The 17,557-nt window shown below is 34.3% G+C and overlaps 1 protein-coding gene and 1 pseudogene across 1 annotated transcript; both read right to left on the reverse strand.

Annotated features, from left to right (window-relative positions):
• Window positions 1-991: 991 nt before the first annotated feature.
• On the reverse strand, window positions 992-4,523 carry LOC113718437 (beta-glucosidase 18-like; annotated as a pseudogene).
• Window positions 4,524-13,394: 8,871 nt separating this feature from the next.
• On the reverse strand, window positions 13,395-16,959 carry LOC113718717 (beta-glucosidase 18-like). The gene is made up of 12 exons (XM_027243618.2): window positions 16,741-16,959; window positions 16,557-16,623; window positions 16,393-16,451; window positions 16,167-16,242; window positions 15,690-15,764; window positions 15,505-15,592; window positions 15,145-15,397; window positions 14,925-15,040; window positions 14,466-14,739; window positions 14,261-14,363; window positions 14,075-14,180; window positions 13,395-13,706 (listed from the first exon to the last, which is right to left on the reverse strand). The coding sequence occupies exons 1-12, from the start codon at window positions 16,918-16,920 to the stop codon at window positions 13,472-13,474; spliced, it is 1,632 nt and encodes a 543-aa protein (XP_027099419.1). The 5' UTR covers window positions 16,921-16,959; the 3' UTR covers window positions 13,395-13,471.
• Between the last annotated feature and the right edge of the window lie 598 nt (window positions 16,960-17,557).

Here is a 17,557-nt window from a genome sequence, read left to right on the forward strand (position 1 = left end):
AAAATTTACTAATTATTGTCTAATGTAATATTTTTACTAAAGAAGAAAAACATAGTAGTGGTATAAAATGCTAAACTGTCATTGTTCCAAATTCTCATGCACCTGCATACTTAACATGTTTAATGATTAAATGTAACAACTACCTACCAATAACTTCATTCTAATTGTAAAGTTTTGACAACTTAAATATGATTTGACAATCAAGTGTTGCCTAGTTGGTAAGATGCTTTGCTTATAATTAAGAGGTCATGGTTCGAATCATCAAAAGAGTAAGTGAAGAGCCACTATTAATCTTTTTTAAAAGACAAAATAAAAAAAAAATTAAATGTGACTATCCAGAAAAGGATGACTTACACTTTGCCCCCTTTAATTTAGTACTTTTCTACGTAAATCTCTTATGATTTCAAAATTGATGTATAACTCCCTCATGATTTAGACTAAAGTGTCAAAAAAGAGAATGGAGTCGAATAAAATTTCAAAAGTACCCTTATGTTAAGATGAAAATTATTTGTTAAGCAGAATGAGGAGTTATATATAAATTTTGAAAACTATAAGTGAGTTATATGATAAACCACTAAACTATATGGAGATTATATGATAAAGCAATAAACCATAACGAGCTAAAATTTCATGCATATTACGTTTATATATCTTGGTCACTCCAATCATGTTAGCTTATAAATGAAGGTATCTCAACATTTCAACGGTTCCATTACAAAAAACACTTTAATTTAAACTATGAAGGGATTATATATAATTTTTGAAACTATATGTTGGATATCTAAAATACCACTAAACCACAGGGGGGAAAAGGTGTAATTTGCCCAAAGAAAGAAAAACTAAATGAGGATTTTTCTTTTTTTTTTTTAAATATCTTTCGTTTTTTCAAACTCAGGGTCAAAGAGGAGCCATTCCTGGTGAAAGACAATCCGAATTTTTTTTTTTAATTTTTCTTAATAGCCACGAAATTTCCAGTTCTTCTTCGTGCTGTAAACTGTAAGGGTAAATTTGATCTCGCATAATACAACATAATGCAGCGAGGCACAGTTCGAGCTTGCTATTCAATATCCTCACCATTCTTGGATAAACATATGTTCGATAAAGGGGGGAAATGAACTGAAAACATTAGTTCATCACTCTTCTTCTCCTCTACCAACTTTGCTCCAAAGTGAAAATGCAGTTCTGGGCTTCATGCCATTGGAGCTGATGTTCCTCAGGAAATTTCTATACCACTTGGCAGAGGACCTAGGAATTCTATTCAACGTTGCCCGATCAACAGAATAAAGTCCAAACTTCACATCATACCCAAATGACCATTCAAAATTATCCATCAAAGTCCAAACAAAATAGCCCCTCACATCAGCACCATTTCTATCAAACAAAAAATAATTACTTTTATTAGTTATTCGAGCAAATAATTTCAGTACAATCAGAGGAACAATCTCACCTCATGGCTCGAGCCAAAGATGCTAGGTATGCTTGGTGAAATTCAATTCGCTTGACGTCATGCTGTAAATCATCAAGTTGATCTTGTTGCAGTGGCGAAGAATAACCTGTAGGTAAGATAGAATTATTATGAGCTTGTCTAACAATGCTTAGTGGTCACTGGACACTCAATAAGATGGATTTCATGTATTAATTACTGGGAAAAGTGAGATCAAATCGAGAAAGTATTTAAATGCAGGGAGTAATAAATGTGAGTATGCATTCAAATTGTGTACTCACAAGTATCCATTGAGCACTTGTTAGAAAAATCTGATTATTGTGTGGTAAAAGTTAGAATAAGACATGACAAGGTAGCAGTTTTTGAGACAACATAACATCTAAAAACATAGATCTACTTGCACTCCAGGTGCAAATTTTATCTGAATAACACGATCAGAGCCAACTCAATGTGGAACAGGAGCACAAGAGCAAGAGCAAAAACTGTGGATGTTCAAAACTAATCCAAATCACAGATATTTCCAAATGTATATGTTTACCATTCTCAGTAATAAAAATGGGCTTGTTATCGTATCGATTCACTGTATAGTCTACAATCTCTTCCATTCCTCTTGGAACAACACTGAATCTAGGCATCCCTGTCTGTTAAAAACAGCAAAAAAACAAGATTGGGAAAAAGCTAATCTTAAGCTATATAACAAATAGAATCTGATATACAGTCAATGCAATAAATCAGGATAAATCTGATTCTCATACAGGTTCTCCAATCAAAACACCACCATTCTCTGCAGATGTGGAGACAGCCTAGGATGGCACGGTCTCCACCAGGGAGACAGGCAGAGCCAGAGCAGGAACAACTTGAGTGTATGCAATCCTTGGCATAAAGAGTTGAATAGTGGTTTAGTCCAATGAAGTCAATGCTATCCCTTATGAGCAGTCTTTCCTCTGATGTGAATTTGGGTAACTCATTCCCATGGTATCGACGCATTTCTGGAGGATAATCACCAAACACGAGAGGATCCAAAGCCCTGTTTTATAAATTGAACCATGGCACATAAAAAATGAGGCATCTGGTCATTTTTTTATTTTTTTCGTATAGAAAATTTTCTTAATTCAATGCTTCTAGCTAATTAGGCTGCGATTGAGTGACAGGAAAAGGGGAAATTCAATGCTTCTAGCTCATTAGGGTACATGACTGTGGAAGCTTCCAGTCCCAGGGTGAAGGGTGCAGTTTAAGGTGATGTCATGACTTACCAAGCCAGATTAAAAGCCAAAGCCCTATCTGCAGCTTCCTTGTTATGCTCATCATCAGTTAATGGTTCAAACATAAATGAGTGGAGCACCATTCCTATTACACCTCCTTGTTTGGGCTGCAACAAAAAATGTGCAGTTCAGATTATACGCCTCCTTTGTTGAAACGATAACAACAATGTTAAGCTGTAAAACAAAGGGATGCAGTAATGCAAGTTGATGTCATGATTTATGCAAACTAAGTATTTGACTTGCCAGAAACTGCTCGCGATAGAGTTTGGAAGCCTTGGCATGTGCAAGTAACATGTTATGCACTGCAATTAGGGGCTCGGTATCTGAATTACCAGCTGAACAGTTGCCCAAAGGAGGGGAGCAATGACCTGGAGGATGTTTTCCCCTTTCATAGGCGCATTCTGCAACTGTATTTGGTTCATTTATGGTCACCCAATACCTTACCCGATCACCAAAATTCTTGAAACATGTTTCAGCAAAATGGAGGAAATCATCCCTAATTTGTCAGATATACCCGAAATTGTGATCTTATTGAAGAGTTAAATATCATCCAAACAAAATCCATAATCAGATTTATAGTTCAACATACTGAATCAGAGGATTGAGCCAGCCCCCGTATTTGTCACTAAGCCCTTGAGGCATGTCCCAGTGGTAAATTGTCACAAATGGCTGAATGCCTGCATTGATACAATGTATCTAAGCCTCTGAAACAATAGAAGTAAATGAGAGATGAAAGGTGGAAGAAACATGTTATGTTTGCTTAGTACCTCGGAGTAAAAGGTTATCAATAATACTATTGTAGAACATGATTCCAGCTGCATTAACACCACCGGATTTCCCATCTAAACAACCATTCAAACATATAAGTCCGTGGCATTCAAAGAAAAATGGGACCAAAAGGGGTTATACCTGAGGGGAAAAAAACGTACTTGGAAGTATCCTTGGCCAGGAAATGGAGAAACGGTAAGCATCCGCCCCAAGGGAATGGATTATCTCAATATCTTCCTGTTACGATCCAAAAGCAAACAAATTTTATATCGTTTTGCTGCTCAAAATCTTTAATTTACATCTTCATATCATTTATCTAGAATGTTTAAGGTACATTGAGATAAGTAAAAACAAGAAATTAGAGTAGCAGAGCTGGTAACTTGGTACCATGTAACGATGGTAATGGTCAGTCGCTATATCTCCGGTGTCTCCATTCTTTATATTACCTTAAAAAATTGGAAACAAAGTAGAAATTTAATCAGATTCATTGAACCAAAATTGTATAGAAAAACACATAGCTGCAAGAGGCAGTTTAAAAGTATCACTTATTACCAATTTTGCGGACAAAAACATCCCAGTCACTAAGGCTCTTTCCATCTTCAAGAATTGCACCCTCAATCTAAAACCATTGAAGTGGTTTCATATTAGACAAATTCCAAGAGAATTTCATAGAAAGTATTCTACCAAAAAATGCAGACAAGAACAAGAAGGTTAAAGAAACACATGATTTGTAATTTTATATACTTGATATGAAGAAGTGGAAACACCGAAGAGAAATCCAGCTGGGAAATCTGATCTTTTGACATCTTCAAACTCTTCTGCAATTCCATTGCCTCCTTGATTATAGGCTCTTACACAAGGATTTGCAGAAATGATTAATATGAAGAGCAGAAAAGAGGACGACGAGAGCATGTTGGTGACCTTCGTTGTATAAGAGAGGTGTAGTGATGGTTCTGAAGAGTAAAGACACTTCAGTCGGGGGTTTTGTAGAAGAAGCAACAGAAGATTACTTGTCAAGAAACAGAAACAAGACTTAAAATATTCATGGGTTCGTTTGGTGGTAGCTAAGATACATACAGCTTCTGAGGATTACTTGTCGGATGAAATCCCATGACGTTGAACACTGCCTGCCACCTGGTCAGACACGTGATTCAGTGATTTGCTATGGTAAGGATACAGAAGTATTTGGAAAGTGTAAGGGTTGTTTGTATTATACGATTTGAGTAATTTGTAATTCTTTATTAATTATTTATACAATTTTGTTAAAAAGACACATTTGTTATATATGGGATGGGTAAAACACCATTTACGTCTTGTAGTTTGGTATTTTATTAGATAACTCTCTATGATTTAAAAACTTATATATAATCATCTCGTGATTTGGGTTAAAGTGTCACTGATTAGTTTTTCCGTTAAAATTAATAATTAATAGTAAAAAGTCAAAGTCAACCTAATAAATTTACAAATTCACCATTTTTGCTACTTTGTTTTCCCTTTTCTCTCTCTCTTTTCTTTTTTTTTTTTTTTTGGGAACGGAAGAGATGATTTTGAAAATCTATACTTTGGCTTACAAAATCTTAATTTTCTCCAAAAACAAAAGAGATGGAAGGGAAACAAAAGTAAATAGAAAAGAAACTAACAAGATGGAAGGAAAATATAAAACAAATAAATAAGAAACAAAAAGTATATTTTTTTACTACAAATATTATTATAGGTGTTTAAACCATATTTTTAATGGTATTTTCTAGTTCTTATTTATTCATTATTTATTTCAATTTCTTTCTTTCATGTCTGGAGGAAGAAAAGAAGTAATGGAAGAGTAAATTTGTCAATTTATTACTTTGATTTTGATTCTTTATCATTGACCGTTAGTTTTGACAAAAAAAACTAACGGTGGCACTTTAACTCAAATTAGGAAGAGGTTATATATAGGTTTTTCAACCATAAAAGGGTTATGTAGTAAAACACTAAATTATAGGGAAGTAAAAAGTAATTTATCCATATAGAATCCAAATGAATCGTAGTTAAATATTACATATTTGCGTTTAGAGTCTTTCCCGCTATAAAGTTGAAAACTATGTTGGAATGTGGGAAAGGTGTGGGGAGAGGCAGGAGAGTAGAGTTGTACAAGCATCTAGAATGAATTACAAGTTGGTGATATTGCGTTACGCTTGGAAGCTGAATTTGCATTCATTTGCCTTGAAATCAGCATTTGACAAATCTTTTTATGTTATAGTAGACCTTGTTAATACACGAATTTTATCTTATGAATTTATTTTTTTATTTGTATGTTATACTTGCAATTACTAGAATAACTATGAGATCAATTTAATCAACATGCAATTTTTTTAATTCAAACCAGCTACATTATTAAAAGACCATAGCATCCTCACTCAAAAACTGTTACTTTGTAACTTACAAAATTCAGTTTTCCACATTTTGTAACAGTTCAAGATATTCAGTGTAGTTAAAATTTGAATATTAATATAAAAACTAGATATTCTAAGTGATTAGTGCATGCAAAATCTAAAGAATTTGAGCCAGAAAGATGCTAGAAATGAAGGGGTTTAAAAGAATTACAGAAATCATAAAAAAAAGGCATGTTTTCTTAATTCATTTGCTTTTAACAAGGAAAAAGGGAGTAAAGAACGCAAGTAGGATGGCAACAGGGCGTGTTTGGAGCAGGGGATCCCCCCGGTCCCCAGTCTTGTTGCCAAAAAAACTCCCCCGACCCCTGCCTCCATTCCACCCACCTCCTGCCTCGCTTCTCCCGCGGGTGATAATTTGATTTGTTTTTTAGGATCCTTTATTCAATAGATCAAAGCTAAATTCAAAGAATAGGGTAAAAAAATGGCACTGAAAAAGTGAAAAAAGAAAAATAAAACAAGAAAATTGATGAAAGAAAACACCAAGAAAATTAAGAAACTCAATTGGATTGTATAAATAGCACTTGGAAATACTCAGAACACATAAATTGCTCGTGCCAAATATCAACTAGAAATTTAGATAGAAATGGGATAAATGTTACATTTAGTTGTCAAATATTCTAAATTTATTATTATTAGATTATATAATATATTACATTTATTTATGTTAATAACTTGAAGCGGTGGACGGGACAGAGATGGAGCTAGGGTATCATTCCTTGCCTCTCGCCCCATTTAAAATGAGGGGAGAAAAATTCCCCCTGCCCCGTCCCATTATTCCCCTGCGGGACTGGTACACACGTTTATCCGCTCCCGTTGCTATCTCTAAATGCAAGTGAGAAACTTTGGATTCGAAACCTTTCCACTTATACTAAAAGTCAAGAGAGAGGAAAAAAATGTTCACGTTTTACCATAGTCGGTGAGAGGAGTCTTATCACTCGAGAATCATGCGAAAGTTGTTTGTTTGCATGACGCTAGCTCTGCTGATTAATGATCTTTTTTTTATTCCCAATTTATGAAGTCAACAAACATAAAATACACAAAATCATTCAGGTACCGTACTCAATCATGTTGATTAATGTTTTATTCAATTTAATTAGGTTGCAGATTAATTATACTAATGCAATGTTTAGTGCATAACATTTCGAGGCAATGATAAAATATTTTGTTGGAAAAATTGCGAATAAATTTGGGTAGTTATCAAAATCTAAATTCTCCTATAGCCTTTTTAAGAAAGAATAATAAAACTCCGCCCGATGGATTATGGCCCCGTTTGGCAAGTGAGTTTTTTGGGAGTTTGTCCAAAACTTTACTGTAACTTACTATAGAAGCTTTTAAAAAAAATTTTTGAAGTGTGTAAATTTTTGAATATTTTGAGTGTATAGTTTAAAAATTTTGAAAATTTTTTTGAGGTTACTGTAGCTAAAATTTTTAAAAAAACTTGTAACAAACAAACTTGGCATATATTATCTCCCATGAGGAAACATATCTAAAACTTTATTATGCCAAAAAATATCCTCTTAAGTAATACTAGATAGAGACGAGAAATAGGGAGAAGTCAGAAGAGTTGTTGATCGATACAAGACAAAACTAGAAGTTATTAACTTAGAATAATGAAGGCTAAAGAAATTCATTAGCCTGGAATTATCGGAGATTAAGGAAATTCATGTGAGATTAATTTTGTGTTTATTTATTCTTCATTCATTCCTTTTTTTCTTAAAAAATTCTTATACAACTTTGTAGTATTTGATAGTGAAATTAGTAACAATGAAAAAAAATTAATCAACTTTACATGAAATCATAACACAAATGTAGCACAAGATCATGGCTACAATTCCAGAGCGACATTGAAATGTTACCCTAATGTAGTACGATAATACGTGATAATAAAATTAGATGGAGAATGATAAATATTAAATTCTCCTAGAGCTTGCCAAGTCAGACATTGTAAGAAAAGTACAAAACGTGAGGAAAAATATACACGCAAAGAGAAAAGCACAAGCTGTTTAAAAGGAAAAAAGTAAACATTTTTGGACTTTGCCTTATTGCATTTTATGTTAAATAGGGGTATACCTAGCATTGTATTTTGCCAACAACAATATAGGAGGGAAATTAGCTTTAGTATACCCGAACCCTGTCTGTCATTGGCAAAATGTACATGATGATGTTCCAAATACCCATTGATTGGATAGCTAGCAATTTATTTATTTATTTTCTTTTTGTTTCAAGTTATTGTTATTGATTTCGTCCTATAGTTAACTGCATTCAGAACCATGTATAGAAAAAGAAGTATTAAATTGCCCAAATGACTCAAGAAAAATTTGTGCAAGTGAAGATGTTGCAAAATTAAGAATGACGCATAAGCATCATAGACCAATCGAAAACATGTCCAATTGCTGTTTCCAAGATACTTCTTGTCCGTAATCGTGTTCATTTCTTCGATCATATAATTTTGACTTCCTTCTACTAAATATATATATATATACTTTACACGCTAGTTATATTCCAAGTAAAACTATGAGAAAAAAATTTTATTAACATTATAGGCTACAAATTTTACACGGGCTTCTCATTCATTCTCACAGCTTACACGGATGTGTCCGAGTTAATGTCAAAAATAACATAGCTACAAGAATGCAGGACAAAAAAATAGAAAAAAAAAAAAGATAGTATATACAACAATCAATACACCTGCTGTCAAACTATTGTGTAAAAGAAACAAATCCAAAAGGGTATTAAAAAGTGTGCAGCTAACATCTGCGAATTGTGTAATTGAGTCATGAAGCTACGAAGTCCTTAGACAGTGTATGAACTTTGGCATGCTAGTAGTGCTGGAGTTTTTCAAGCTAAACAGGTCTGTGGTACTATCGTGGCATCCATTGTGAATTCTGTGCAGCTTATGGTACCTACTTGGGAAAGATTTCCAGGAACAGAGAGAATTGGGAATTGGCATTAGAATGGGGAATGCCTTTCCATAGATTTTTGTTGCTCTTTTTAACACTTAAAAATACACTGATAGTATAAGAAAAATTAATCTAATATAAAAATAATAACTGTAAAAGGTTTTTTGGATAAATTACATTTTACCTCCCTGTGATTTAGTATTTTTTTTTATATAAATCCTCTATGGTTTCAAAAGCTATACATAACTCCCCATACTCGGGACTCTAAAAGAAATAAATTATCCCTAGTCCATGTGAATTCGACCCTATTCACGCTATATACAAGTTTGTATTTTTCTCGAGTAGGTATTTATTATTGTACAGGCTCGACTAGAGGTGTGCAAAATCAAAAAATTCCGATTTACCGATCGAATTTGAATTGAATTCGGAATTTTCGAAATCAGTAAATTGGAAATCAGAATCGAATTCGGGTTTTCCGAATTCATATATTTCGAATTTGGTTCAAATTCGGTAATGGAGTTTTTCAAATCGGAATTCGAATTCCGATTTCAATTTCAAATTTGTTTTTAATATATAAATATATTTTTTATACATGTAATATAAAATTTATACTATATAATATTATATAAAATTTATATTATATTATATTATATTATAAATTTTATATTATATAATAAAATTTTTTCCAAATTCGGTGAAATCGAAATTTACCGAATTCCGAATTGAATTCGGTACGAATTTGAATTCGAAATTGGTGAATTATCAGATACCAAAATTTCAAAAAATTCTGAATTACCGATTTCGAATTCGATGCACACTCCTAGGCTCGACACCTGTCTGCCAAATGCTTTTAGGTTTTTGTCCTGTTGAATTCTATACTAGGAAAACTTGCATAATGAATCAGTAGGAAAACTTGTTAAATTTAAAAATGAGAACACTAGGACTCTGATAGGGCATTATTTGTTTGCAATTTTATTATTAATTTCCCCTTTTGTTCGTATCAAATATTGTGTTAATTGTTGATATTTACTTATATTTGGTATCTGGACTTAATTCCAGAGAATGGAGCAGAAAACTACAAAAAGCAGGGACTTTTTGAAGCAAATTACTTCACAAGTGGGAGTCTTCTATGAAGCTCCCTCAACGTGTCCCACAAGAGATCAAACAAACGGCTTCCCTTTTTAGCTGATGAAGAGAAGGCTGGTACAAGGAGTCCTAGGAACATTAGGAAACAATGAGTAATTCGGCAGGCTTTTCTTTTGAGTTTGTTTGACTCTCAATCTCGGCGGGGACCACGGGATAAGAGCATTTGGAGTCATCATTCCTTTTGGACTTTAAAATGAGAAAGAAACGTACAAGGCTTGTAAATTGGAATTGGACTCTCAATTCGTGCGGGGACCACGGGATAAAGGAAAGCCTTGTGTCATGTATCCTTTTGGCTATATAAGAAAGGCTGAAGGGAGAGTTTGAGGAGAACTTTTTAGCATAGTTTAGTTTTGTTTCTTTCTTGACTCTTTTGATGGCCTGGACCTCAATGAAATTACTTGAAGATTTTCTCATGAGACGTGGCTAAGTTTGTCTAATCAAGAACAACGGAGGACTTGGTTCAACTAAATTTGTGAGATCGAATTAGTTTTTATTTATTTCCATTATTCACTGGTATTTGTCTATCTTCTGCTTTATGTTCATATGGTTGTTTTATTATTCGATTATCCAGGGCCCGGATTTTAGATTAATTCAATAACCTGAAACCAATTAGGATAGTTAAATCCGTAATTGTTTAATTATTCTAAACTGGTGGCAACTGGCATGATTGGGTTTGTGTCAGGGAGATAGACAGGCTAACTTAAAGAGACCCTCGTAGCGTGTTGATTGGTTAGAATTAGACTCTTCTAATTATTCATGCAATTAGGGAATTGAACTTCTATGGTCGTACCTAGGGTTATTTCCTGATTAGAGAAATAGTCAACGGTCGTACCTTGGCTATCGACAAATTGAGGAAGAGTTGGTTGTTTATCGCGTGTATGACAACTATAACTAATTTATCAGATAGTAACTGGAGTAATCCTTGCATCTGTGATCGAATTAAGTGAACCATCTCCGAAGTTGTCTCTTGGCTAGAGTTCATCCATTTTTATTGTTATTGTGATAATTAGTTATTTGAGTTGTAGTTACTTTATTTTTATTTTAATTTATTCCAAGTAATTTAGTTACTCTCATTTTCAAAAACCCCCCATATCTGGAACTTGAGAAGAAATTAAATTATCCTCAATCCCTGTGGATTCGACCCTGCTTACCGCTATATACAGAATTTGTATTTTATTTGAGCAGGTATTTATTATTGCACAGGCTGGGCACCTGTCAATTTTTGGCGCCGTTGCCGGGGACTGGTGTCAGATTAATTTGTTTCTTTTTGAGTTCACCTTGTTTTTATTTATTTATTTATTATTTTTTTTAATTTATTTTTCTCTTGTTTTTTTTTATATATATAGTTTATGGCCTCTAACACTCCGTATTTTGGTGATATAATGGATTTTGTTTCCGAGGAAGGCGATGAGACTAGTTTTTTTGCTAAGTTCGCACATGCAGAGGCCGTAAACTCTATTAGAAAACGAATGGCTGCTGCAACCTGTAAAATTTGTTATGCCAGGGATCATTCAACTGGTATGTGCCCCGAATATCAAGATAATCTGAGTGTCCCACTCAATAATTATGGAGATTTTTCACCCTGGTCTCAAACGTGGTATAACTCTAATCCAAACGGGTATGATCAAGGATGGTGGGATAACTCCAGTTATGATTATACAACAGGGCCAATGAATTTTCAGCAGCCAATGAGTTTTCAGCAGTATGAGTCTCAAGAACAGTCATCCATGTCAGGTATGTCTCTTGAAGAAATGGTTGAATTAATAGCTACTAACATATATCAAATTCAACAGGGGGTACACCAACTTCAACAGGAGACACAAAGGATGAATAAAGGGATGGAAGAAGCAAGGCGTGAACGGGCATTTAAAACGAGCAAATTGATTTCTCCAGTTTATGAAGAATTGCCCTCACCGACTATTATCGACCATGAGGAAGATGAGAGTGCAGTTATTGGCGCCGTTGCCGGGGAATTGAAAGGCAATTCTTGAAATTTATTGAGCACCCATCTAGTAATTACAATTTATTTTGTCGTTTTTATTAATTTATTCCCATGTACTCCTTTCCGTTTTTTAAAATGATTCTTGACTTTGAGGCCTTACGTACCTATAACCTGGCAAACAAACTTGGACTATCCTTTTACTAAATATACGCATATGACAAAAAATCCATAATAGTATTAGTGTCCATAATCTATGGGAATGACATGGTAATTAGGCAAATAGATTGAGGGAATTTTCAATTTTTCATGAAGAAGGCTGTGTGGAAGGTATTAGGGAAGAAGGTTTGATTAGGGACTGAGATAGGTAGATAATCATGCAATACTTATTAGTTTTATTATTGTCCCATGAATTGATCCAAGCATCCAATAATTGTGTTATTCTAATTTTACATGTTTTGTTTTCTTTTTTAACTGTTAAAATATTGATTGTGTGGTCTTGTGGTTTGTTCCATCTTCCATTGAGTCAAGGGAGGTAAATGTAAGTGATTAAATTGGAGGGGAGCTTCCTGCAATTATATGAACCCTTGGAGGAGGTAATTTCAGCATTGCACCAAAGAATGAAGTTTGATGTTCATGTTAAGGCTTTGATTAGGGAAAAGTTCCTAAATTTCAATGAATTATTTTAATTGTAAAGTTTTGACCACTTAAATATAACTACCCAAAAAAAAAGAAAGAAAAATATATTAATAAATGGGATATTTTATATCTTTCCTATTCTTGGACAAAGAGGAAACACACCTGGTGAAAAGAGACAGAAAATTTTTTTTCCCTCTCAGTAGGCATGAGACTTTGCAATTCTTCTCAGCGCTGAAAGAGCACATTTCATCCTGCATAATACAACTGTTGGATTCTTATTTCCTCACCATACTTTTATATACCAAGGATAAGCATATGTATAAGTAATGGTAAATATCCAAGGGAAAAATGAATAGAATTAGCAAATAATGTAGTCAATTTTTGTTGACAATAAATTATAAATAACCTCATCTAGCATAATACCTTTTCAAAACTTTACAATTAACCTTAAAATCTTTAACCTCAAGAATTATAAAAGGAAATGAACTTGTAAGAAATTAATAAATTTGGTATCAATAAAATATATTGGCAAATTTTTATGAACAAAAATTCAAAAGCACTTTGTCAAAATACAAGTGTCAAAAGATAATGATCAATGACACTTAAACATGAAATGACAATTATGTAGTTTTGATTAAATTAAAAGACACAAATATGTTTTTATGTACTAAGGATCGACATTGCAGTGAGGTTCAATTTGAGCTTGTATACTATTTTCTCACCATAGGATAAATTTTTTATATACTGACGGTGTATATACCATCGGGTTTATATGCATGCCACATATATAAAATTTAAGATTTAAATTCAAATACAGATAATGTAGCATCCATTCAACTCCGTCAGTGTATATACTAACAATATAGGAAAGATTAATCCATAAACATATGTATAAACAATGGTGAAATATACAAAGGGGAAAATGAACTGAAAACACCAGTTCATCACTCTTCTGCTCTACCAACTTTGCTCCAAAATGCAACTGCAGTTCTTGGCTTCATGCTATCGGAGCTGATGTTCCTCAGGAAGTTTCTGTACCACTTGGCGGAGGACCTAGGAGTTCGATTCAAGGTTGCACAATCAACAGAATAAAATCCAAACTTTACATCATAACCAAATGACCATTCAAAGTCATCCATCAATGTCCAGACAAAGTAGCCCCTTACATCTGCACCATTTCTGTCAAACAAAAGTATGTAAATTGATCAGCTATTCTAGCAAAGATTTTCAGTACGAAAGAAAGCATGCATCAAGAAAAACATGAAATCATGAATCTTTTTTGTACGAGAGGTGATATGATTTGTTTAAATGCATTCATACCTTGCCCGAAGGATGAGAGGCAAAAGGGGAAGGCTTATAGGCTATAGCTTCTTAAAGAAAAAATGTTCCATAGTGTTGAAAAATTTATAAACCTTTTTTAGTTTCTAAATCAGTAGAAAAGAGAATATTTATCCCATAATTGGCGAAGAATCTGCTCGACAAAAGCATCATTAATGGCAGTATATGAGGATAGATGAATGTGACAACAATCATGGGAACAATATCACCTCATGGCTCGAGCCAAGAAGGCAAGGTATGCTTTGTGGAATGCAATTCGCTTGACATCAAGTTGGAAGTCATCAACTTGTTCTTGTTGTGGAGGTGTAGAATAACCTACAGATTAGTTAAAATTATGAGTTCTCAATGGTAAGACAAATGATAACAGAAGCATGTTATCGAAAGTATATTTTTACCATTTTCAGTAATAAACATAGGCTTGTTATGGTATCGATTCTTTACATAGTCCACAATCTCTTCCATTCCTCTTGGAACAACAGAGAATGTTGGCAACCCTGTCTGTTTAAACCAGAAAAAAAAATCATGAGAAAAAAAAAACTAATCTTAAGAGTTATATAGCAATCTGAATTTGATATTTCAGCGAATATCTGATTCTCGTACTGGTTCCCCAATCAAAACACCACCACGCTCTGCAGTAGTACAGACAAAGCCGCAGATGGCACGGTCTCCACCAGGGGCACAGGCAGAGTCGGAGCTGCCACAACTTGAGCGTATGCAGTCCTTAGCATAAAGAGTTGCATAGTGGTTCAGTCCAAGGAAGTCAATGCTATCCCTTATGAGCAGTCTTTCTTCTGGTGTAAATTTGGGTAACTCATTTCCGTGATAGCGACGCATTTCTGGAGGATAATCACCAAACACTAGAGGATCGAAAGCCCTGTTTTATAAACATAGCACATCAAGAACGTGTCATCTTGTCTTATTTTGATTTATTTCACGTAGAGAAGCTTCTTGATTTCAATCTTTCTAGCCAACGAGGCTTCAATCGCGTGACGGGAGAGGACAGTAAAAGCTCCCAATCGCAGGGTAAATGGCACAGCTTAAGGAGATGCCAACACTTACCAAGCCACATTATTAGCCAATGCCCTCTTTACAGCTTCCTGGTCAATCTCATCATCAGTAAATGGTTCGTACATAATTGCATGGACCACAATTCCAATTACACCACCTTGTTTGGGCTGTCCCAAGATTGGTATGACGGAAAAAAAAGTAGTTTAGCTGTATAATCCAGTAAAACAGCAGATACTGTATATCATTGATGCCAACGAAGTATTTTACTTGCCTGAAACTGCTCGCGGTAGAGTTTGGAAGCCTTGGCATGGGCAAGTAACATGTTATGCATTGCAATCAGGGGCTCAGTATCTGAATTACCAGCTGAGCAGTTGCCAAAAGGAGGGGAGCAATGACCTGGAGGATGTTTTCCCCTTTCATAGGCAACATCTGCAGCCATATTTGGTTCATTGATGGTCACCCAATGCCTCACCCGATCACCAAAATTCTTGAAACAAGTTTCAGCAAAATGGACGAAATCATCCCTAATTCAATTCACATAGACCCAAGATTTTGATCATATTGCGGAGTTATATACCATTCACATAAAATCCATAATCAGAAATCCAGCATAATATTAAGTTCAACATACTGAAACAGAGGATTTAGCCAGCCCCCATATTCGTGACTAAGCACTTGGGGTATGTCCCAGTGGTGAATTGTCACAAAAGGCTGAATGCCTGCGTTGGATACAATGTGATCTAAAGCTCTCAAGCGACACAGTAGTAATAAATAAGAGATGAAGGGTGGAAGAAACATGTGATGTTTGCTCAATACCTCTGAGTAGAAGATTATCGATTATACTATTGTAAAACATGATTCCAGCTGCATTAACACCACCCAATTTGCCATCTAAACATACCATTCAAAGATTTATTGTGAGTTTGTGGCATTCCAAGAAAAGAATGGACCAAAAGGGATTATACCATTGAGGGTAAACTACTTAAAGGGCCTCTAAACTATTTCAATTGTCAACTTTGACGTCTCATATATTTTAAATCACAAATTGATCCACTATTAATAAAAAGTGTCAAATTTTGATCATTTAGTCAATTTCTATCTTTAGATCCGTTAAATTTTTCCTTTAGATCCATCAGCTTTACTAGTGGAGATGGACTGAAGGATCAAAATTTGACATTTTTTATGGTTGATGGACCAAATTGGGACTTGAAATAGATGAGAAGCCAAAACTTAATTATTGAAATAGTTTAGGAACTCCTTAAGTAGTTTATCCTTGAAAGGAAAATAACGCACTGGGAAGTATTCTTGGCCAGGAAATGGAGAACCGGTAAGCATCCACTCCAAGAGAATGGATTGTCTCTATATCTTCCTGTCATGAATGATTCAAAAGCCACATGCTTTAAATGGATTCATTGCTTGAAATCTTTAATGTACATCTTCATATCATTGAAGTAAAATGTTAAGGGTAAAGTGAAAGGGTATCAGAGTACTGGAGTTGGTAACTTAGTTAATTTGGTACCAGGTAACGATGGTAATGATCAGTGGCTATATCTCCAGTGTCTCCATTGTTTACATTACCTAATACAATTTGAAGCAAAGTAGAAACTTAATCAGATTTCTTTACCCAAATTTGTATAGAAAAAGACCTTGTTATAAGCAGCAGTAAAAAAGTATCACTATCACCATTTTTATGGACAAAAACATCCCAGTTACTAAGGCTCTTCCCATCTTCAAGAATTGCACCCTCAATCTAAAACCATTGGAGTAGTGTCATGCTAGACAAATTTCAAGAGAACTGCATGGAAAAATATATCACCAAAAACACAGGCAAATACACAGAAGTTAAAGAAACACATGATTTGTATACTTGATAGGAAGAAGTGGCAACACCAAAGAGAAATCCAGTTGGGAAATCTGATCTTTTCACATCTTCAAGCTCTTCTTCTATTCCATTGCCTCCTTGAAGGGCTCTTCCATAAGGATTTGCAGAAATGAGCAATATCAAGAGCAGAAAAGAGGATGAGGACAGCATAGTGGTGACCTTCATTAGTTGCTTATTCGTGTGGTGTCATGATAGTGCTAACGATAATTTATTCTTTGATTTGGCACAACAAGAGACAAGAAGATCACTTGTCTGAAAATAGAAACAAGATATAAAATATTAATGGTAGTTGAGACAATATCCCATTTCAGAAGATCACTTGTTGGATGAAATCTTATGACAAGACCTTCTACCTTGTCAGAAACGTGTATCAAGTGTTTTGCTTAGGTAAGGATGCAGCATTGTTCATTCAATTCTAGTATTAGAACCTGAAAGCTGAATTCTCATTTATTTGCCTTGAATTCAACATTGCACATTTTTTTAAAATTATTAATAATAGGCGTTATTAATACATGATATTTTTGCTGATCCATTTAGGTTTGCTTTTTCTTGGGTAAATTTAGTCCTTTGTAGTTTAATGTTATTCTAAATAACCCGTTTATGATTTTAAAGCTCTCCATCCTGACTTTATTGCCAAAATGACTTAAACATTCTTCATAATGAAGCCACCTAAGATGTCAAGATTACGCGTGCTAACCACGTAGGGTTATATACCTTTTAATACCATAAAATGATTATGTAAAAAAGAATTAAACCACAAGGGGAAAAGTGTAATTAATCCTACATATACCCTTTCTTTTAT

The sequence above is a fragment of the Coffea arabica genome, chromosome 11c, assembly GCF_036785885.1.
Source record: "Coffea arabica cultivar ET-39 chromosome 11c, Coffea Arabica ET-39 HiFi, whole genome shotgun sequence".
In the NCBI taxonomy this organism is placed as follows: Eukaryota; Viridiplantae; Streptophyta; class Magnoliopsida; order Gentianales; family Rubiaceae; genus Coffea; species Coffea arabica.